The 23,332-nt window shown below is 45.6% G+C and overlaps 2 protein-coding genes across 7 annotated transcripts in view; one reads left to right on the forward strand and one right to left on the reverse strand.

Annotated features, from left to right (window-relative positions):
* The window catches only part of Ncbp1 (nuclear cap binding protein subunit 1), a 36,064-nt gene extending 34,053 nt beyond the window's left edge, over positions 1–2,011 (reverse strand). For all 4 annotated transcript variants that reach the window (XM_028770207.1, XM_028770206.1, XM_028770205.1 and 1 more), the window contains exon 1: positions 1,636–2,011. In XM_028770207.1, the coding sequence (XP_028626040.1) occupies positions 1,636–1,669 (34 nt within the window). In that variant the 5' untranslated portion in view covers positions 1,670–2,011. The remainder of the gene's footprint in view (positions 1–1,635) is intronic.
* Positions 1,835–23,051, forward strand: Tstd2 (thiosulfate sulfurtransferase like domain containing 2). 3 transcript variants are annotated; one of them, XM_028770209.1, is made up of 10 exons: positions 1,835–2,030; positions 4,991–5,198; positions 6,522–6,835; positions 8,864–8,984; positions 12,862–12,987; positions 13,741–13,846; positions 17,169–17,287; positions 17,753–17,911; positions 18,468–18,606; positions 20,882–23,051. In XM_028770209.1, the coding sequence occupies exons 2-10, from the start codon at positions 5,034–5,036 to the stop codon at positions 21,112–21,114; spliced, it is 1,482 nt and encodes a 493-aa protein (XP_028626042.1). In that variant the 5' UTR covers positions 1,835–2,030; positions 4,991–5,033; the 3' UTR covers positions 21,115–23,051. The 3 variants fall into 3 exon arrangements, with proteins under 3 accessions (XP_028626042.1, XP_028626041.1, XP_028626043.1); XM_028770208.1 differs by lacking the exon at positions 1,835–2,030 and adding an exon at positions 2,075–2,142; XM_028770210.1 differs by lacking the exon at positions 1,835–2,030 and adding an exon at positions 2,097–2,142 and having other exon boundaries at positions 4,994–5,198.
* The last annotated feature ends 281 nt before the right edge of the window (positions 23,052–23,332 follow it).

The raw sequence follows: 23,332 nt of genomic DNA on the forward strand, positions 1-23,332 counted from the left end.
AATTGGAGGAACTATATAAACAGCCTTTCTATCACGAAATGATTTGCTATACTGAATTTCTATGAACAAATGCTTAATTTTATGTCACTTTGTCCTATTTACTCTCTAAGGTTTCGGTAGCCAGACTCAACTGGGAAAATGATTCAGCTGCTAGCTGGGGTAAAAAAAGCCAACTACAACCAAAACTTTGCAAGCCTCCTAAACCAAACCAAAAGAGGTTTTCTATATATTTATATTCTAATTCTCCAGTGCCAGCCTCACTTAGGGGTACCCTGGAAGTGAGAGAAAGAACGGAAAAGAGAGAACAAGAACTAGGGATGAAGACCAAAAACAAATTCTCTGACCCAAAGCAGCTTAGTCCACTAGTCAAATACAACACAGAGAAAAGCTGTATTTCCTGTGTTCTGTACATGCATTACACAAGAAGCCATCATGTTAAAAACAAAACAAGCATGCAGAGCAGCTATGCCGATGGGGTGGAGAGAACCAACTTAGAATGATGTATGGTGGTCCACTATGTGTGATTCCGCTTGGTTGTCTTAACATTCCAAGGGAGAAAGCTAACCCAATTAAATTTTGGGGGGCTTTTTTCTTAATGATGTTAGCATTTATCTGTGTGTATCACCTCCGAGACATTACAGTTGATAAAATAAACATCATCATGAACACACGAACACACATAAAGCACAGTACCGCTTTAGCCCCCTTAGAATCAAATGGCTAAGTATCATCCACAGTCCACACTCAGATTTAAGGAAATCATATGACCCTGACAAGATCACATAGTAAATAGCAGATGTCGAGCTTTGAAGCTAAACCCTTAGGTCCTAAAGTTTTTTCTTGTCCTAACCCTTTGGACCTAACACACATTTCGAAGAGGAATTCACTTAAATATCAACAGCTCCAAGTTTCACTTTTGTGTATGGCTGTGCCCTTGAAAAGGCAATGGTACAAAATTGAGCTTGGCAACAAAATTTATGGCAACACAACGACCTCCTTGCCGGCGACTATCAAAACTGACATGAGAATTACTAATCTCCTCAGGTTAGTTTTCCTGCACTTTCTTATATAGGGAACTATGCTTAAGGTCAATCCAACAAAACAGCACGTGTGTTAATCAGTGACCTCTGGGGTGTTGGTACTCTTCCCTTGAAGCGTAAAAGAGGGAAATCAGCGGGTGGCAGGTAGAGGAGCAGGGCTCAGATTGGAATACATCCGACATCATAGCTTTGTTCCTTACCTATCTTTCCAGGGTCCTTTCCAAGTGCACCCTGGATGGTTAAAACGAAAACACTGGTCCACTAGATCCCCGCCACTAACTGACCCTAAGGGGCAGCAGCAGACACACGTGTGTTTCCATGATCAGTAGTGAGGGATTAAATCTTCAGTGTCGCCGGACCTCAGGTCGGGTTTGCCCACGGGGTTCGCCAGGCCTTCCTTCCCCATAACTGAAGGAGATGGGGCAACAAGGAGGCCGTCGCTTTCCTGAAGCCACTATCCACACCCAAGCCAGCAGCCTCCCTTCGGGGATCCCCGAACCCTCCAGGGGAGAAAGGACTATCTGTTCCCTGGAGACCGAAGGCAGCCCGGCCTCAGCTCTCACCCGGGCGCGATGGCCAGGCCGAGAGCTCTTACCATCGTTCTCGTAGCTGTGCCGCCTCCGCGACATGCTGCTTGCTGGTGCGCGGCGGATCTGAGTTGCGAGTCGCCTGCAACACCAGAACCGTCGGGCTGCCGGCCGGCCGGTGCGCGGTCAGCGGCGAGGCGCGCGGACTGAGCAGCGCGCAGGCGCACTCGCTCACGACGCCTGCCGGAAGCGCGAGCGGAGAGGCACCGGATGGGCTCCGCAGTAGAAGGCCGGCGTCTGCAAGCCCAAGCGCGGCCGCCTCCTCCGGCTTTCCACTCTGGGACCTTCTGGCCGGCGAGCTAAATTATCCGGGCCGTAGCGATCCCGCCTCAGCTTTGCACAGGCCCAGCGGTATTTTCCCGGCGGCCCCTGCGCCGACGATTTTGGAGACTTCCTGAGAGAGGTGACGTCTCAGGGGCTTTCTGCGCACGCGCGCGCCGGGGGGCGTGGGCTCGAGGGCGGGGAGCAGCGCCAAGTTGGTGAAGGGAGACCCAGGAAAGGCCTAGGTTTTGCTGGTACGTGTTCTCACTCTCGCCGTCTGGCCATAGACGCCTCTGGAGACCTGAGCGGGAGGGAGGGCAAGCCACTCTCAGCAGTAGGGAAGCCAGGCCCGCCCGGCCAAGCCTGCTCACTGTCGTCCTACTGCCTACCTCTCCCAGCTGAGGGACGCCTCAGATATTGATCGGTCTGGTTCCAATTGTTCTTCCGTCCCTCTGCACGTGTACAGTAGGTGGACGTCTTCTGCCCTGTGATGGACGCCAGACTGCTTTGTCCATGGCCCAGCCCAAACTTTTCCTTCAGTCTTACCTGTTACAGTATATGGCCGTTTCTGTAGTTTGCTTAATCCATGAATTTAGGGAGGAGTCATTAGATCCTTCACTTCCTGTGTTACAGTTTATTCACTAACACTGCCTGCTGTATTTTCAGGGCACATCTATAATCAAACATATTTACTATGTTTAAAACTCTTATGTTTTATTTATGTATTTTATTTATCTTATTTTATGTATTTGTGCCTGGGTGTAAGTCTGTATACCATCCTGGAACTGGAGTTGCAGACTATCATGAGCTGCCATGCGACGTGCGAGGAGAAGAGTGCACGGAAGTGGGGTGGGGTGTTGAATCCCGGGTCTTCTGCAAGAGCAGTAAGCACTCTTAAACAACCAGCCATCTTGCCATCTTTCTGGCTCTACGTCTTCTCGTTGGGTTTGTTTTTTTTTTTTTTTTAAGATTATCTTTTATCCATTCTTTTCACTTATTCATACATGTAAGCAATCCATCTTTCCAGGAATTTCCATTGCAAATTCCAATCTATGGCTTCTTGGGTTCTGTTCCTATCATTGTGTGTAAACCACTATGTTCTGATTAAGTCCCGCTTGTTCACATTTTAAGAATCAAGACTTATTTCCTTTACCTGATGGTCTCTGCTCTGAAACCTACATGACTGACCAGGGACCTACAGTTATTTCTCTGACTCTTCAATGCTTTATTTCATTCAACAAGTGCTATATTGTATTAACACTTGTCATCTTCTGCACACAAGACCGTGTTCAGGATACTGAAGCTGCCTGGTGAACAAAGGGGAGCCTCTGCTCTTTTGGAGCAGAAGCCCTAAATGACCCTCTCAGGGATGGCCACAGGCACTGTAGTCTGACTGACTTAATAGCGAAGGGAGAGTGGTACAAGTGCCATCAGAAGAGCAGGGACAGATTATCAGAGTAGGTTGAGACTTTGGAAGAGTCCGCCAAGAGGGGAGTTAAGTGATAGGTTATTTCTCTGCCTGAAATGAGCCAATTTGAACCAGATGAGAATATATTAAAGGTGGGTTTATTGGGAAGCTGCTCTCAGGTGAGTTCACTGGCCCCAAGGACTGAGGCCAGGGAAGTCACTATGGGGATGGGGGTGGGGCAGGAAAGGGCAGAGAAGCAAACAGGGAGGCCAAAATGTCTGGATTGTATAGGGAAGAGTCTCTGGGGGAAAGGTAGTCCAGCCCCTGCGCTGGAAAGTTCAGGGTTGGAGCAGGTTATACCAGGTAGGGACTAAGGGATGCTGGGAGAACCTGAAGACCTGGTCTGTTTTGATGTGTAAAATATGCACCTTGGTCTAAGGTCCTAAACCAAACATTAAGCATCACTAAATCAGACTAGAAATGGCCAGGCCATAGTGAATGTAGTTCAAAGTGGATTGTTGACTTTCAAAGGATGGCAAAGCGTATTGCCTGGTATTGTAGCCCAGCATTCTGGAAGCAGATGCAAGGGGAATCTTAAATTTAAGATTACTGGGAGCTCAAGGCCAGCCCTTACTGTGTAGCAAGACCCAGTCTCAAAACAATTAATTTAAAAAATAGGGGTTGGCCCAGGCAGCATACACTAGTTGATATGAGGCCCCTGACACATATACAGCAGAGGACTGCCTGGTCTGGCCTCAATGAGAGAAGATGCACCTAACCCTTGTGAGACTTGAGGCCCCAGGGAGTAGGGGCATTCTCTTGAGGGAGGGGAGTGGAGAAGGTGTGGGATGAGGAACAGTCAGAGGGCGGACCAGAGGGGGATAAAGACTGGACTGTAAAAAAAGATTAAAGAATAAAATTTTCTTAATTTTGTTGGAAAAAAAATAGGGGTTGGCAAGATGGCTCTGGGGGTAAATCCCTGGCACTCAAGCCTGACAGTGTATGATCCCTGGAGCCTGTGTAGATGTGGAAGGAGAGAATTGGCAGGCATCTAGGTACAAGTAGACACAGAAGTAAATAAAATGTAACAGAAGAAAACTACATTGGTTATAGTGTATCTATTTTGGTAAGATTTGGCCACAGTAGCAATTTGGAAATTTTGGCTCTGAGATTTGAGAACCAAAGAAACAAAGCTACAGCAACACTGGGATTGGTTGATTTGGAATGTCCACAGTGCTTTCCTGCTCTCATTCCCCTGTGTTTTCTCCTGGCTTACTTCCTAGTTCATGTTTCTTTGAAAATGCTATTGCCCCAGAACAGCTTTCCTGCCCCTTTGTCTATAAGGAGCCCTTTCACTTGCCTCCTTACTTCACCTATTTTCCTTTGGAATATTAAAAAAAAAAATTAAAAGTCAACTTAAATAAATCAGTTTATTGGCTTACCTTTCCTACTAGGTTGTAAACTTAAGAGGATAGACTTTTTCCTATTGCATTTACTCCTCTGTTCCCGGTGTGTAGGAGAGCGCCTAGTCGAGCATAGTTGTCACATAAATACTACGGAATGAGCGAGTGAACGAATGGATGGCTTGGGTTAGGAGGCTACTGTTCATTTGCACGATTCCATTAGTTTCATGTCTGCTTCAAGAAGTAACCGAAGAGCTGATTGTTCTATTCTGTCTTTTGCTTATGTCTCAGAAGATACTTGACTGAAAGGAATCTGTCCCACTAATAAAACCAGATGCCTTCTTCCACTTCACCAGACGAAGAGGATGGCCTGGAGACCTGTGTTTTAAAGGCTTTTGATCTGGATTTAAAAGAATCGAATCTTATTAATCCTAGCAACAGTCTCAAAGCAGAGTTAGATGGCAGTACAAAGAAGAAATACTCGTTTGCAAAGAAAAAGGTAATCGTGCTGTCAGTGTCCTCGTGGTCATGCATATAAAGTTAATGAAGTACATGTAGAAGCAGATTATTGAGCTTGCCTCTCCCTCACAGTGCAGTCTAGTCTCGGATTATGTAGTCTTGGAAGAGTTATGGTAGTGTATTTGAAGAGACTAGGTCCTAGGGCTGAAGAGATGACTCAGCAGTTAAGAGCACTGACTACTCTTCCGAAGGTTCTGAGTTCAATTCCCAGCAACCACATGGTGGCTCACAACCATCTGTAACAGGATCTGATGCCCTTTCCTGGTGTGTCTGAAGACAATGATAGTGTACTAACATATGTAAAAAAAATTAAAAAAATAAAGATTAGGTCCTAGAGAAGAAAGTTGGACATCTTTCTTCTAGTGTAGGAAGAGTCCTAGGAACTCAGAACTGTACTGTAAGGAGAATGGCAGGTAACAAGGCAGCAGACATCTAGAGACACTGTTATGAACCTTGCTGGCGGGGGAAGTTTGGTCTCATCCAGCTAGCTCAGTGCTTTGAAGAAAGGACAGAGCACTGCAGGATGCTACAGGGTTCCTAAGAATACCGTGATTGGGCTATAAAGATGGTGATGATGATGCCCCTATTCAGAGCCCTGTATCCCTGCTATTGTTGTAGTTGAAACCATTGGCTGAAACTCTCTCTTCTTAAGAGCAGGAAGCTCCTGGGTAGGAAAACGTCTGGCTGGGGATATAGCTTGGACATGGCTTTCTCACCTCCTGGAGAGCCTCTTTTTGGTTCTATGTTAGTGAAGAATAAATGTCTCTGTAATTTCCCAGGTCCACTTCCAGTCAACCTATATGGATTTCCCTGAAAATTAAATTCAGAGGTTACAAAAGTCCTTATTTTGCGATAATTTCAAACTTATAGAAAGTTAGAAGAATTGTATAAGTGGCTCACTTATTGGCTTTGTCCAGAGGTTCTGGTCATATGTCCCTTTTTTTTTTTTTTAAACAAAATCTCAATTGTTTGATTTTACCAATGAGAGCCACTCCAATAGAGAAAACAGATCATCCCATCTCAGGGAGCAGCATGGACAAGGAGGGACAGGGAGGAGGAATCAGTAAGGTGCAGAAGAACATGGATGTTGGAGGCCAGGGTGTGAAGTCAGTGTCAGTGTGTAGGTTGCTGGAAGCAACACAAGCCCATGCTATTGCTCTTGGAGTGCTTTATAGACTGGCAGGATGTCAAGCTGGAAACCCCTACCCCTATAAAAGGAGATATAAAAGATTTGAATGAAACTTTTGTTATTCCTAAATGTAAGGCCATTAAACAATGATGCTGTTTGAAATGTTAATTGCAGGCCTTTGCCCTTTTTGTCAAAACCAAACAAGTTCCAGCACCTTCTTATGAGTTTAAGGAACAACGGTGGCAATGCTGTCAGCAGCTATTTGCAGACCAGACCAGCATCCACAGGCATGTGGCCACACAGCATGCTGAAGACGTGTACCAGCAGACTGCTTCTATTCTAAAGCAGCTGACTGCAGCATTGAGTGAATCACAGAGCCTTATGCCCACAGACAAAAGGAGCTCCCCAAAAGACTGTGTCACTCCCAGTCAGGAGGTGTCTGCTTGGCTCCCTGATGTGAGCCATGTTAGTCCTCAAGAGCTGAGGAGGTAAGTTTTTCACTTTGTAGTTTGGCTTACTTTTAAAATATTTCAACCACAATGAGATTACAGTTAGCCCACTGAAATGGGAAAATGAGAAAAGCCTTGGTAGGTACAGTTGACATGGTGAATCAACCAAAGTGCAAAATTCATCTTCCCAGCCATCCACTCCTGGGTGTGTGACCAGCAGAAATAAAACGCACATCCAGAAAAGCCTGAACAGGAACGCTTGCAGCAGTTTTATATGTAATAACAGAATGTTGGAAATGACCCATTATTTTGTATGCTAGCTAAAAATAAACTAGTTGTACTTTATAGTGATAGCAGCTGGAGGAATGGTCCATTGGGGTAAATGCTTGCCACATAAATGTGAGAACCTGAGTTTCAGTCCGCAGGACCCACTTAAAGCCAGTCATGGGAGTGCTTGGGGGTCATCCCAGTGCTCCTACAGCAAAATGGGAGGCAGGGACAAGAATCCCCAGAAGCTCACAGGCCAGCAAGTGTTGGGTACACAGCAGTAAAGAACAAGAGACCCTGTCTCAGACACAGTGGAAGGTGAAGACCAACACCCAAGATCGTCCTCTGACTCCCACATACACATTGTGACTCCCATATGCCTTCATTCACACAAGAACACATTCCTACCATATACCTACATCATACACACAGGCATAAAGATTTTTAAAAATAATGATTTAAAAAGAAAAACCAAAAACAACTATAAATGGCCATAGCAGGAAAATGAAAGGATGGGTGTAGTCCTGTCAGAACACTGCACTGCCTAGAGTGGTGAAGCACTCCTCTAATCCCAGGCAGAGGTAGGGGGAGCTCTGAGTTCAAGGCCAGCCTGGTCTATAGAGGGAATTCCAAGACTGCCAGGCAACACAGAGAAACAAAACACAAACAAAAAAGAAACACTGAGTGTAAGATGGACATGGATAACACAGGGCTGTGTGGGGATGGTTTGTAAGTCTTTATGCTAAGAAAACAGAAGCTGCACAGAAGGGAGTCTGCTTTGTGGTTGCATGACTGGAGAGCAAAGTCCATCTGTAATGATAGAAAGCTTCTTTCTGAGGGTTTGAATGGGAACATACGCTTGATTTTACTTGTAAGATACTTTGATTTATATGTCTAAGTAGAGTAGGTAAGAATCAGACTTGTTTGGTCCAGACACTGATGAATTCACAAGTATGCATCCAGACAGGTAAGTCATGCATCAAGATTATTGGGAAGGGCTGGAGAGATGGCTCATGGTTAAGAACACTGGCTACTTTTCCAGAGGATGCAGGTTCCATTCCCTGCATCCACATGGTGGATAAAACTGTCTGTGGTTCCAGGGGATCTTATGCCCCTTCTGGCTACCCTGGGCACTGCATGCATATGGTATATAGACAAACACAAAAGCAAAACACTCATACACATAAAAATACTAAATGTATGAAATGTTTTTAAAAGATTATTGGGGGATACAATATTCCATATACTGAATTTTCAGAATCCAACCTTTTTCTTTGCTTTTAATTTTTAAGTCTAGCTTCAAACTATATTACACTCTTTTCTGGTCTCCTAAAGTAGTGACGCTTTCTCAGTGGATTAGTGCTCTTCTGTGAGCATGCTGACATAGAAAGGTTTGTCTTGTGTGCCCAATAATAACATGTCTCATAGATAAGTGTACTACATGAAAAACTGGAAGTAAATTGTTTTTCATGGAGAGCTAGTCAAACCAGATACCGCCTTGTGATTGAGGATAAGCTACAGTGGGCTCAAACTTCCAGCTTGCCTGTAAAGTGGAGTTAATAATGCCTGTCTCTTGGTGTGAGTGCTAAGTGAGGAGAGTAAAGCGAATTTGCTTTTTGTAAGAAGTCTGTGGCAGATGCTGTCCTATGTAGAGAAACTATGAAGAGAAGTGCTTCTTCGTTAGGATAATAATAAGAACAGAGGCATGAGTTGTTCCAGCTTTGTGTTCTCCAGTTCTGCCTGGATGCACTGTGGCTCCTTGCGGCTCAGGTGCTCTGTCCTCTGACTTTCTTTGTCCAGTGGCCATGGTGATGAGGAAGGAGAGGTGCTCCTGTACTACTGCTACTGTGACTTGGAGGACCCCCACTGGGTCTGTGCCTGGCAGACAGCTCTGTGCCATCACCTGCACCTTACAGGCAAGGTAAGCCCTGCTCCAGATGTGCCTGTACAGCCTCTTCTGGTCTCCATAGCCTTGGACTGGTGGAGCTGTGCTCTTTGTACAAGTCTTCACATGATAGGTTCTTAGAAGGAAGGGAAATCCTGCTTGCATTCTAGTAAAGTGTAAAACAGCTATTGCTATGTCACTTTATAGACCAGGACTCAAGTCAGCCTACAGGAAAAGGGTCAAATAGTAATTATTTCAGGCTTTGTTACATTTTTTTTTTTAATTCATTGCTGTTGTAAATTGGAAACATTCGTGGATGGTACATAAAGGAGTGGGCATGGCTGGGTTACATCTGATACATCTGTCAGCTGAGACAGGGAAATGTTCTGAACTCGAAAACCTCTTGTAGATTCTGCATATTTATTCCAAGTCACACCTTGGTTTTCCTAGAATCAGGTCTTTGATGATCTCAGGTACCGACATTTACTCCTTCCCTTCTGTGAGGCCCTTCCTTCCTTGTCATGCCTCCCTCATGCACTCTGAGCTCCACTCCAGTGGTGCTCCCTCTGCAGTACAGGGTGATGTGATTTCACCTTGCTCTGTCTTTGCTGCTGCCTAAAGACTTTACTGCAGTCTGAGAGTAAAGGCCATCTTCCTTGTAGCATATGAGGCCTCCTGAGACCAGAAGCTTTGTCTTCATTGATGTATTCTCTGCTGGAACAAGGTTCAGCACATAGCAGGCTCTGTAAGGATTGGAAACTGTAGAATAAAGAAAATTATAACTGCATATTTCTCCGGTATCCACTAGTGTGTGTAAAGATGAGAGGAAGCATGTTCCCAGATGGTAACACCTCTGCATGAGAGGATGGCATTTACTTTTATAAAATGCCCTCTGTGGCTTGTCCTCCAGCTATATGCCTATGCACAGTAAATGCTTTTCAAAATTTAAATCAAAAGGAAGTTGTCTTAGGGTTTTACTGCTGTGAACAGACACCATGACAAAGGTAATTCTTATAAGGACAACGTTAAATTGGGGCTGGTTTGCAGATTCAGAGGTTCAGTTTATTATCATCAAGGCAGGAGCATGGCAACATCCAGGCAGGCATGGTGCAGGAGGAGCTGAGAGTTCTACATCTTCATCTGAAGGCTGCTAGGAGAAGACTGGCTTCCAGGCAGCTAGGATGAGGGTCTTAAAGCCCACACCCACAGTGACATACCTACTCCAGCAAGACCACACCTGCTAATAATGCCACTCCCTGGGCCAAGCATTTACAAACCATCACAGGACCTTCTGAGGACCTGGTGGTTGTGGTTCTCCTATGCCCCAGTTACTAGTAAACTGACTGGTCAGTGCCATTTTCCCACACCCACATTGTTGGACAAGTGCTGGTATCACTCACCCATGCAGCTCATCCCCACACCTGCCCTGCAATATCCCTTGACTCCGTTTTCTTCTCTCTCTCTTCCACTTCCATCACCCTGACCAAGCTGCCACTCTATCTATCTTGTCCATGTGGTAACTTCCTGACTAGCCTGCAGTCCCCGATTCTCAGCATTTAGTCTGCTCTCGAGTACAGCAGTCAGAACGATCTTGTTAGAATAGCTCCAGTAGCAGCAGGTGGGTGAAGCCCTTAACACGGCCTAGGCTGCTGCAAGACCAGGGCCTTCGGCCTTTCCCACTCATGTTCTTTGGTTTCTGGGACCCACCAAGTCTTGTTTTGTTTGTCCTTTTTCGAGGTAAATTCTCTTCAGAGTTCATGGCCATACCCACTCTGTCTCTCTAGTCTAACTCTGAAGCTTCAGTTCTCTATCATAGTAACTCTTTCTCAGAGCCTTTCCTGACCTCCTATCCAAATTCATTTCCTCAGTACACCCTCCGGGGCATCTGCGATACTTTTATAGCGCTTGTTTATTCGTATTTCTCAGCATCTTGATCTCCTCTAGCCTGAGATGTGGGGGCTCTTTTCAACAACTATATCACTAATTCCTAGCACATAGTTTTGAAAACCAGTAACTATTTGTGCTCTGATTATATATCTGATTATATATAGATATATGTCACCATCTCTATTCGGTGAGCTTTTTAAAGGTAGGTGTGATGGTACACTCTTGTAATCTCAGCACTTAGGGGGCTGAGTCAGGAGGATTGCTGCAATTCCAACAGCAGGCTAGGCTGCATACAGAGAAAAAAAGGGTCTGTTGTCACAGAGGACCAGCCTCTTCTGGCATGCTAGCAGTGAGCAATCCTGTCCACCAGGTGGCAGCATCTTCCTGGCTCTCAGATTTCAAAGTCTTGGCCAGTTTAGTGAGATACTTTAGTGCTGAGTTTTGACATTATTGGTTCTTAGGCAAGGAAAAGGAGAACCTGAATGCCCCTTGCTGTACATCATATGACCTCCAGAAATTTGAGAGTAAGAACTAGAGATGGCGGAACGGTTACAAGCGTAACTGCATGCTGCTGCTTGTCTGTTTCCTAGTTCAGGGCTTTTCCACCAAAGGGCGTCTGAAGGACTTTTTGAGAGTCTAGGTATTGCTAGACTAGTGAGTGAGTTTAGAAATGACTTGGTAGGGAACGGGGGTGTGTGGCATGCATTTGGCTTCTGAGATTAAAATGAAATAGGAAAGAACTTGCCTGTCTACCTAGAAATAGTCACATAAAAATATACATTCACCATCACCCAGTCAGACTGTTTCACACAGATTTCCTGACCTTGCTGGTCCCAGGATATTTTTTCTTTGTAGTCTCCTATTAGCTGGTGATAGATAGGTACATAGCCTGTAGAACAGAGATGGCCCGTGCTCCCTGCCTCATATTCAGAGCAATCTCCCCTGGACTGCAGCTTCTTATTTTATTTTATTTTGTAGGTTTTCTGAGACAGTTTCTTTGTGTAACTCTGGCTTTCCTAGAACTCATTCTGTAGACCAGGCTGGCCTTGAACTCAGAGATTGTCCTGCCTCTGCTCCCCAGGTGCTGGGATTAAAGGCATGTAACATCTATACCCCACCTCACCCTACTGTAGCCCTCTTTCTCAAGGAATCAGTGGTACTCAGGATACTTCATCTCTGGGTAGCTACCAGTCAGTTGGTATTGGCTTATAGGATGAATCCTGTTGTTTTTCCATAACCTAAAAAGCTGGATCAAGAGAGACAATGAAAATGAATAGCCACATACAACTTTAAAATTTGGCTGCATTCATAGGATTCACTCTGCTAGGACAGCCAACTGTGTGAGCCCCAAGAATGCCCCAGCCCAAGCTCTCATGTTCCATCCCAGTGAAGATTTCAAAGACAGTTTCAGATTAGAGAAGCCAGAGAGCCAGAGATACGGGAAGACATGCATTTACACACGAGCACCCACCATGGAGCAGGTGTGAATGCAAACATGGCACTTCAGTGAGCAAAACAACTTGAATTCAGCCCATGGTTTTGGGATGGTGGTTTTCCCTCGGCCTCCAAGTAGAGGAGGTGTGTGCATTACCACTGTCAAGTAAGGTCCCTCTTTAGGACTGGGGTAAAGTTTCCTTAGTGGCTCTTTTTTTTTTTTAATTCTATGTTTGACATTATTATACCTATGTAAGCTTCTTGGGCCTCCCATGAGGAAGTGCTGGATATCATCCTCTTCCTAAGCCTCTGGAAGCTTCTATCTATAGCCTGTACTGTAGCCTCATCTCTGAATCCCCTTTGGCTACTGGACTGTTGGAGCTGTGTAGCAAATAGGCTTTTCAGAGCTTGTTTGGCACAGACTGAACAATAGGCCTTGCTGCTTCAGAGGGACACGTGTGCTCTATCTTGTGATACTGTGGTGGCCTCTGCTTTTCCTCTTATGCTCATTGACATGAAAGTGACCTTTATTTTATCCTGAGAAGACACCCAAGCCAAGACAGCACTCCTCTCCTCTTTTTGTGTGTCTCAGATTCGGATCGCTACTGAAGGAATCAATGGAACTGTTGGAGGAAGCAAAGTGGCCACCAGACTCTACGTGGAAGTCATGCTCTCTTGCCCATTATTTAAGGATTACCTGAGCGAGGGTGATTTTAAGGTAAGAGAATAGAAAAGGAAGTAAAGTTAGAGCAGTCTGCTGTGGGTCATTGACGAGCACATGCAGAACCAGACAAACCCCTTTCCCCTTGAGCTCCAAGCCAGCACAGGAAAACAGCGGGCTTGTCACTGTTTCCGTCGAGTGCCCATGTCACTTGGCATGTTGGTATCCTCTCTAGACCCTCATCTCCCTTCCTATAAGGGTGGTGCAGTTAAACAAGCTGGGATCTAAATCCTGGAAGGACTGCTGCACAGATCTCCGTGGTGGACTATGGTTTTAGTAAATCTGAAATTAAAGTTGACACCACATCAGAATAAAGTTGTGGTTCTTTCAGCTGAGGCGCTGTGTCTAAGTACTTTATTCTTTGTCACAGGATATGGTAAGCTGATGGGAACACTTCACTAATTCTCATGCTGGCCACAGCAAGACACAAGTGGTCATTGCTCCAGAACAAAAGCTGGCGTGTGATCACATGTGACTCTCAGTGGTGCTGAGTCACATGTACATAGCCATACAAACACAATGTTCCTGCATATGGAAGAGGCAGGAGACATTTATTAACATGTTCCATTATCTGGAACATTTTGGACCATAACTTTATCTTCTTTGAAAGTTCCTCCCCCACCTCCCCCACAATTCAAGGTTTAGATTTTCAGCTATCACACTGTAAAACATATCGTAATTCTTACATTTGGCATTTGGCTTTACCTGGAAGTAGGACAAGTAAACTCTGTCTTCTTTCTCCTTGGTTAGAGCAGCAAAGGAGGGTCTCACTGCTTCCCGGAATTGCGAGTCGGTGTGTTTGAAGAGATCGTGCCTATGGGGATCAGCCCCAGTCAGATCTCCTACAAGAACCCTGGTATGATAATGTCTTAAAGAATTGGTACTTTTTGTCATAGATATAAAATCTAATAGATAAATAAGAAAGTTAAATACTGATTAGCAAAAACTGTAGTAAATCTTCTCTTTAAAGTAGCCATGGGGAGGCTAACTCTTTGTCCATCTAACACTTAAACTGGCTTCTGTGGTGCTTATGGTAACTAAAAGCTCACCTATAGACCCAAAGCACATTTTTCTTGGTAATGGTTTGGCAAGAAGTTGTTTCCTCTTTCTAGAGAGAGCAGTTTGAAAGCAGTGTGGTTATTATTTGCAGATAGTTCATCAGCAGAAAGAATGCATGGTTTTTTGTCCTAGTAAGCAAATGGCTTTCAAAACCAAAGCAGTGTTCTAGAACATTCCATCCCTGCTTCCCTGTGGTTACTATAGATGACTGAAAGACATTTGTTTGGCAGGGATTTTTGGTTTTGATTTACTTTTTACCATGAACATTTCCAAACATTAACTAGAGTGCAGAGAATAATAGAGTGACCTTCCATATGCTTACACACAGCCCCAGCAGCTGTTCATTCATGACAGTCTGACCTCTGTGCCCCATCCCTTTCTCTCATCCTAGATCCTGTTATTGTATTCATAAATTCTTTAGTAAACACCTTTAAAAGAAAGAAAGAGTAACATTTAAGTGTAACTGTTACCATGTCTAAAATATTTTAGCAACAATTGCTTAATAAATATCCTGTCATTGAATTTCCTGCTGTGTAATGATTTAAGTTTCCATTAAGATTAAATAAGAGGATCTGGGAAGATGGATAAAGCACTTGTTACTCAAGTGTGGGGACCTGACCCCATGCAGAGCTGCAGTCTCAGTGCCAGCTGCTGTGCAGTGGGAGCAGAGATAGAGGCTCTGCAGAGGCTCGCAGACCAGCAGGCCCACGGGACCCTTGCAATAAGATGCAAGGCAAGTGCTGAAACCCGAGCTTGTCTTCTGACCTCCATACAAATAAAGAAAAACAAATTGAAATAAGATCCCTTTAACAAGAAAAAAAAATGTTTTGAGCATGTACATTCAGCTCTCCCCCATTGCAGATTGGCTTTCAAGGATCCCAGTCATTTGGGCTGTAGAGTTTCTCAGAACCTGGAGAGTGTCAGTGCATCCCCTAGGGTAGTCCTCAGCTGACTGTCTCCTGGAGTTTCACCTCCCCTCACTGCAGATCACGGTTTCAGGATCCCATGTCACTTGTATTTATGTGGCTGTATATGGGCTTGAGAACTGCAGCGAGTATGTAGACATCATGAAACTCAGTCCTCTCCTTCCTCCATGGGATTCTGGGGATCAGACCCAGATCATGAGGCTTGAAGGCACATCCTTTACCTGCTGGCCCATCTCTCTAGCCTTGCAGAGAGTTTGTAGGCACCTAATCATTTGTGTATAGAGTTCCTCAGTCTTGGATTAGTGCTAGTTACACCCCAAAAGGGTAATCTGTCCACCTATCTCCCCTAGACTGCTATTTACATTGAGAGTTTGCACACAGAGATTGCTGTCTAGTAGAAATATGGGAGCCACATAACATTATTTTTCAGTTTCTAATAAATAAAATAGGTGAAATTGGCTTATATAATATGAATAAATGAAGTATATCCAAAACGTGTTGTTATGTAATAAATATAAAAACCATTAGTGAGGTTGTTTACTTTTTCATACTTAGGCCTTGGAATGCAGTATGTATGTCACACTTACTGTTACCTTCTTAAAGCACATTCAGGTAGTTGTCAGCCACAGGCGGCTAGCAACATCTATGCTACCAGCTCTGAGCCAGAGCTGTGATCAGATCAGGTGCAGTCCCTTTCTTTGCCTCCACTCCCATGGCTGCTACTTCCTAGGTAGAATTGTCTTCTCTCAAAGAATTAAGGGCCACCTGCTTCTAAGGCATTCATTTTTTCATAGGCAAATATTAAAAAGAAGGCCAGGAGTTAAGTTAGAAGGAAAGGGGTTAGTACAGGCATCTTGGAAATAGACTCATACATGAAGAGATAGAACCCAGGCAGGGTTGTGTCTACTTGGTGTCCCCACTTAGTAGAGCAGTGACAGGAGCTCTACCTGGTGTGGCAGGACACTGCTGGGGCGCTGAGGGGAGGCTGGCCTGCAGGCAGTACTGGGCGGTCTTCACCTGAAGCTTGTGATTTAAAGGGGCCCCTTGTGAACACGTCCATCTGGGTGTCTGTCTCTTGGGGCCCTTCCTGCCAGAAGAGCAGCAGCAGGGACACATTCGGCTCCCTGGATCTCCCTGCAGGGAGAAGGCAAAGAGGATCTCCATGCTTCTCGTAGTTTTGAACCTCAGTTTTTACATCACTGTTTTGGGACCCGTGTAATTATATGACGCTGACCTGAATAACATCAGGTCTGGTTACATTCTATAATTTTAGCTTTCAGAATTAGAAATCTAAACTGCTCAGGGACTCCTTTTTTCTCCAGGTTTGGAGAACTATCAAGTGGTAGTTGGGGTTTATGCCTAATGGAATGAGGCTTCTGTGGTGCCGTAAAGCTCCGTCATGAGTGTCACCAGAAGGCTCCCACCCTGAAGTGTAATTGTCTCACAGTGCCAAGTTCACTCTAAGTTCTTCACAATTAGTGAGCCGTCCAGGGATGTTCTAGTCACAAGCAGAGACTCCTCAGGCTAGACCCTTTCTCTCTGCCCTCATGCACTCTGACACCTGTCTCCATCTCCCTTCTCTACAGTCAGAAAGCTTTTCTTCTTCTCCACTACCTTCTTTCCATGTCTGTTCGTACTTTTGCCTCAGCCTGCCCTCTTCTCTTCCGCATGCCCACAAATGCAGGTACATCTCCTTACCCTTGTATCGAACACACATATGCTCAGACTTTCCTGGAGTGTCACGATCTCAACTACCCTGGTCTAACTCAAGGTCTTAGCCTTGAATTTGTGTTCAGCCTTTTCACTTGTCACTTCGAAGGCTATAGTGAATACTGAACATGTCGAAGCTCCTTTGTGGACATTGACAGTAGGACACTGTCCATTTCCTGACTCACAGTGACCACACAGCACACAGTGGACTAGCACTCCAAACAAATCCCCAAACATCTGTTTAAGAAAAATCTATTTCCAAACTGCTGGAACTCTCTAGTCTCGGGTTGGAGTAAGATGGCAGTACCTGGGCTGCTGAGATACCTCAGCCTGATCATGATCTGCTGCCGCTCCTGTCTACTGTCATTATGAGGAGGGTTTGATGGAGAGGAGCAGAGCCAGCACTCCAGTCAGACTAGGACAACTGGGGTTAGATCTTCATTTCTCATTTTGTTTTAATGTAAATGTTTGGCTTGGTTTTAGGAATCCATTTATCCCCTGGTGAATTTCATAAAGAAATAGAAAAGCTTTTATCACAATCGAATCAGGAACAAGGTGACACTATCCTACTGGACTGCAGGAACTTCTATGAAAGCAAAATAGTAAGTAGGAGCCAGAGCCGAGGGGCATGGAGTAGAGTGGTGGGTGTGCCTTGCATAGCACCATGTATTTCCTGTGTGGAGCATTTAGCCACATGACCCTCCTTCCTGTACCAGCAGCATCAGGAAAACCTAAGTCCTGAGCTCCAGGTTGAGAAAGCTTAAAAAAATATGAGTTAAAGACATGTTGGCACATAAAAGGATTTTGTTTCCCATGAACCTACCCTTGTCATGTGCCAGCTTGTCTTGTGTCTGGTGAGAGCTGCCAGCATAATCTCCACCATCACCCTGAGGGTCCTGTAAGAAGGGAACCCACAATCCCAGCTCTTGAGGTTAAAGGGTGAGAGTGTGGGATGCGACCCTTGGGTAGCAAATGCTCTTTGTCTGGGTGGGGGGTTGTTACTGGAAAGAACTAGGCTCCCAGCAGGTACATTTTTCTAATCATTTCCTTCTGTCCCCGTGTTGTAGGGACGATTCCAGGGCTGCTTAGCACCAGACATCAGGAAATTCAGTTACTTCCCTAGCTACGTTGACAAAAACCTTGACATTTTCAGGCAGAAGAGGGTGCTGATGTACTGCACTGGGGGCATTCGCTGCGAACGGGGTTCTGCATACCTCAGAGCCAAGGTGAGCCACTGTAGGCCCAGCACACAGGTGAAGACGATCCACTCACCAGCCTGTGTGGGGCTCCCCACCCCTCACTCCACCCCTCACCTCCTGCTCACCGAGGGATTTATTTTCCCTGGTACAGCTCCAGCATTGGGTTTGTAAGTATAAAGCCCGAGCTTCTTAAGTCTCCAGCACTTAGCAGTCTTGAAGACACATCAGGTACAAAAGAGTAAGCTTAGCTGAGCAGCTCCTTTTCCTAATCCTTCTGCTTGTTCCTGAGAAGAACAAATTCAGTAACATTACATGTCCCAACAGATGCTTTCCTATATTTAGGGGATAGCAAAAAATAGGCTTCCCAGGGTCTCAGAGGGTGAAGGGCCTGCCCACTGTCATCACTCAGCCTCCAGTAGGCAAGGTCTGGCCAGGTGGTTCCTTGACCCCTTGGTCAGCATTTTCCACACCCTGCAGGGGCCCCTGGGAGGCCCTGGCTGATGGGCACAGGCGGTGGATGCTCTGCTTGGACACTCACCACCATGGAACTGTTTCTAAATCTCTGTTTTTTTTCTCTACCCAGGGAGTGTGTAAGGAAGTGTTTCAGCTCAAGGGCGGCATCCACAAGTACCTGGAAGAGTTTCCTGATGGCTTCTACAAAGGGAAGCTGTTTGTTTTTGATGAACGGTTTGCCCTGGCCTACAACAGTTCTGTGGTATCAGGTAGGTCAGCCCAGGTCCAGAGCCATGTTATTACAGGTCAGAATCAGTCACTATTCTAGAGCCATTGCCCAGGGAAGGCAGGCCATGACACCTGAGCATCACATGGTGCCATGAAGGGCACTATGCTGCCATTTTGTTTCCTGGCAGGCTTCAGATGGTGATGGTCATGCTATACACTGGGTGGGCAAGTCCTTTAAAATGGTCATAACCCCACCTGACTTGCCTGGAGCCAGACAGATGTAGAATTCAGGGGGGGGTCTAAGAATTGGAGTGAGAAAATACTTAAATTTTCATTTAACGTAACTCGTGACAAAAATGAAATACTTGCATCATGAAGCAGACCAGTTGTGCCAGGTGTACTGGGCCTTTGTCTCCAGAAGGATTCTCAGTCCTGCCACATCCACTGCTGTTGCTATGGGAAGCTCAGCATGGCATCATGGTCCTCACAGCCTCACAGTGGGCATAGTAGGCCTCCCATTGACTCTTGTGTTTAATGTCTTAACATATAGCATAGCTTTTGTTAAATCACACACTTTGAAAGTTATTTTACCATTTTGTATTTCTACACAATTGATTTCCTTGATAACATGATGCATTTGATTTTGTTGATTTAAAATTTTTTTTTCATAGACAAGGTCCATAGTCATTATCAGGCTGCAAACATCCATGGCAAAGAGTAAGTAGTAGGTGGCCCGTGGACATGTTGTACACTTGAGGACTTGTTTGGAGGTCTGAACAGGAAAACACAGAGCTGCTAGTATACTTTTGACCTAAGAGTGGTCCTCTTTTATATGGGGAAAGTCCTCATCCGTTGGGCTACAACTTCAGGAGAGGGACACATGGAGCCATGAGCGAGGAAGGAGATACCTGGTTAGACAGGCAGATCAGACAAATCAGCCCTGGTGACCAGTGGTGTGACATGCTGCAGCCAGATCATGCTCCCATCCCAGAGTGCACATCTGAAGGTGAGAGTGGACGGGCAGAGCAGGGCCAGGAACGTGGCCACTGCAGCTAGCTGGTCACACTCGGGCCCTTGTCAGATATAGTTAGGAAAGGAGAGACAGTCCACAGAGCATGAATTGCCCTGGATACTACAGCTCAGTAGTATCTGAATGAAAGTCATGGGTAGGCAACCCTAATGGCTGCTACAGTTTTTAGAACCTTCTGATTACAGACTTCTTAGTGAGATTTGCTCATCTCTTCTCTTCTGATCTTTGTAAAACATTTGCTTATCTACATGCTTATGTATGTTCCTCAGTGTGTGTGGAGGTCAGAGGACAGCCTACAGGAAGGAGTCAGTTCTCTCCTTCTACCATGTAGGTTGTGGGGATGGAACCCAGGAGGACATCGTTCTTGGCAGCAATTGTCTTTACCTACTGAGCCATTTTGCCTGCCCACTTTTCTGATCTTTTCTCATGATGGTCTAAAAATTGTTTCATTTAAACCTCAGATCTGCTTTATAGCAAGGTATAGTATAGATCATAAGAGAAAAGAAATGAGGGCTCCGTGGAGGAAGCGCCTGCATGTGGCTGTAGTGTGAGAAAGGCCAAAGGCGGCACAGAAGGCACACTCCTGTTCTCAAAGGTGACCGGTGTTGGCCAGGAGGAGTTGGGTGGTCAGGTGTCCTGGCAGTGGCCTTTGGTGATGGCCTGGGTGGGGCATTGTGCATTCTACAAGTTGGATATAATCTGGGGTCTTCTGTATTTAGGTACATTGTCCCCCTGGGAAGGGAGATTATCTGAGGGACAGTTGGGGGGGTAAGGTAATCCGCCGGTTTCGGAAGCTGTTTCTCGATGGAAGAAAGAGCAATGGATGGAGGAGGAAGAATCAGAACACAGTTCCCAGAAGCAGCCTCTCCACACCACCACCCCAACCCCCATAAAGGCCTTTTTCTTTCTTATGTGATAGGAATAGTATTTTCTTTTAATCTGTTTCTATTTTTGAGACAGAGTCTCACTGTACACATAGCTCAGGCTGTCCTTGAACTTACAGTCTTCCTGTCTCAGCCTACCAAGTGTTTAGGTCATAGTTGGTACCAACCTGCCCGACTTGGAAACATTCCCTTGGACCAAAAGAGTATTTTAGATTCTAGTGAATTAAGAGTTATTTTAGGAATTAGAACTTATCTATGTCCCCCCCCCCCCTCCCTCTCTCTCTCTCTTTCTCCCTCCTTCCCTCCCTCCCTGCTGTGTCTCTCTCTGTGTGTTTCTCTCTGTGTGGGATGTGTGTATACAAGCAAGGGAGAGAGAGAATAATAAGATCCTTTCTTCCCTAGAATGTTCATACTGTGGAGCCCCGTGGGACCAGTATAAACTCTGTTCTACTCCCCAGTGCCGCCAGCTTGTGTTGACCTGTTCTGCCTGTCAAGGACAAGGATTCACAGCCTGTTGTGTCCTGTGTCAAGACAAAGGGGGCAAGCAGGCTTCAGGCCCCACCCAGGACACTTTTAAAGAAGAGTGTGAGTGCACAGCCCGGAGGCCACGCATCCCACAGGAGCAGCATGCGTGACTCCCTGTGAGCCTGGCCCCAGGACCTGGTGCTGGGAGGCTGAGCGGCGTGTTCAGCATTCACTAAACTTCACAGTGCAGACTTAAGTAGCTATGTGCAGATTGTGAAGGTTGTCGAAACAAGTGGGGAGTGTCCATGTTGGTCACTGCCACCATAGCAGATGGCTACAGGCAAAGGGACAGGATGTCCAGTGTTGGCTGCCTAATTTACCTGTTTGATTCAGAGGATGCTAGAGCCTGGAAAAAAGGTAAGCCATGTGGGATCCCAAAGATGATGAGGGATTATCCTGAGCTTGGTGGCTTCTCTGCCATGCAGCAGGGTGGTAGTCATTGCTCTTGTCAGCAGACTTTTTTACCCTGACAGCAAAAGTATAAAAGTTTGGGCCCTGGGTGTGGACTCTTAAACCAGGCCAGCTACTATCTCCCCCACCTCAGCCTTTAACCTAACTGCCTGAAGGCTCTGTGGCTCTGACCACTTTGTGCCTTGAAGTGTTTACTGAATCTGCCAACCCATTCCTTTATATGTGATCATGGCACTACTAAGTAGTTGGCCAAAGACCATGCGGCCTTCAGAATCTAAAGTAATTACACTCTGTCCCTTCACAGTCGACACCTGAGAGAGATGGCCCATGCTTCTGTTGCTTTGGTTTCTTTAAACATGTTCCTCTAGCAGCTCTGCCTTACCCAGCATCCCTCTCTCAGCTTGTAAGTGTTGTCAGGGATCCAGGTGAGCAGCATCTAGCACACAAGACACTTGGTTACGGAGCTCCTTCAGCCTCCTGGCCTTTGGGCACGTGTTCCCATCCCACGGTTCTGAAGAAGCACATGGAGCCACACATAGACCAGATGGCTTTAATATTATTTTGCAGTTTCCAGTGATGCAGAATGCAGCTGCAATTGTGTTTCAAGGAGAAGCTGAGTGGGGCTGGCCGTCCCTGCAGCTTGGTGCCACTCCTGGGCCCATATGCAGCCTCAGTGGACACTCATAGTGCTGAGGCCCCGACGCCACCTCTAGTTACCCTGTACTGTCCACAGTGTTACAGTTCGGTGTGCAGGCTTCCTCTTAAGTTAGAAGCCCCCTGGCTGTGCTCAACAGCTTTTGAGCCTTGTCATTACTATATTGGCTGAATCCCTAAGGAAAATAACTCCCCAAAGCAACAAAAATACTAGTTTAACTGGCACTGTGGTCTATTAAAAGGCACAAGAACAGTGTAGTTTAACATCTTTACTGGCTCCCAAGGTGTTAAAAAAGGGACCCAGGAGGAACGCCAACATTAGGTTTCAGAGTAATTAATTCCTTGTGTTGTTTTGCCAGGATCTCCTAGTTCCTTCCCGTTAGGATGTTGAACTCTCCTGTCCTTCAGAGGCTTTGTTTGTAGGCAGGAGCTCTGTGTGATTTGATTTGTCTCATAAGTGACCAGGCAGGCACTTGGTGTCCGTAAGCAGGGCCATGCTAAGTACCACAGGCATGGTTTCACCCAATGGTGTTGATCTCAAATAAGCCATTGGCTCACTGCGATATAGGAGGATGTTTTTGAGTGGCTGTAAGTTTTTATCCATCATGAAGTTGGCATTCAATAAAGAAGAAATGATTTCTGACTGCAGATGAGTACCCTGCAGGTGTTCACACAGCACTCAGAAGTATGTCTGTTGCCTGGCATAGTGGGCTTGGAAACCCCCAAGTTTCACCATTGCCTTTTTCTCCCTCTTTCTCTTACCTCGAAGAAGGAATCCTGTGTCTTTCTGACTCTTAGAAAATTCTGGGGTTTGTCTTTCATTCTTAGAGGGCAGGGGTTTGATCCTGGAATCAATTTGGCAGCTTTAATCTTGATGTTAAAGTTTCAAGTGGGGTTGAAAAATCATGATTATGTGTTCTTTTTACTGAGTTGCTGTGATCAAATCTGAAATAAAACATTGTTTCACCATGCTTCCAAACTAGGTGGGAAGAGTGTTCTGTGCTAATGCGTTCCATGTTGTAAGTGTACCTAAGCACCAAGCATGGCCGCCAAGGGGCTTCTGGGCTGTCTCTGTCAGTGTCATGTGGTCTGCAAGACCCGCCAGCTTGAGGGCTTCTGCATTTTTAAATAATTACCAGACTGAACTTCTGTGACTAAGGAAAAACTTCACATTAACCATATTTTATAAAAGGTCCAACTACAGTCACTAGTTAACCTAAACCTTAGCGCACAAAGAACTGAACCACAAGAGTTCCACGCCAG

The sequence above is a fragment of the Grammomys surdaster genome, unplaced genomic scaffold (genome assembly GCF_004785775.1).
Source record: "Grammomys surdaster isolate TR1022 unplaced genomic scaffold, NIH_TR_1.0 199, whole genome shotgun sequence".
Classification (NCBI taxonomy): domain Eukaryota; kingdom Metazoa; phylum Chordata; class Mammalia; order Rodentia; family Muridae; genus Grammomys; species Grammomys surdaster.

What these genes read in the sequence shown, in the direction of transcription:
- Tstd2 (XM_028770209.1), top strand. Translation starts at nt 5,034, where the DNA reads ATGCCTTCTTCCACTTCACCAGACGAAGAGGATGGCCTGGAGACCTGT. An exon ending in ACTCGTTTGCAAAGAAAAAG is followed by an intron (nt 5,199 to 6,521) that starts GTAATCGTGCTG and finishes TGTTAATTGCAG; the next exon opens with GCCTTTGCCCTTTTTGTCAA. An exon ending in GATCTCCTACAAGAACCCTG is followed by an intron (nt 13,847 to 17,168) that starts GTATGATAATGT and finishes GCTTGGTTTTAG; the next exon opens with GAATCCATTTATCCCCTGGT.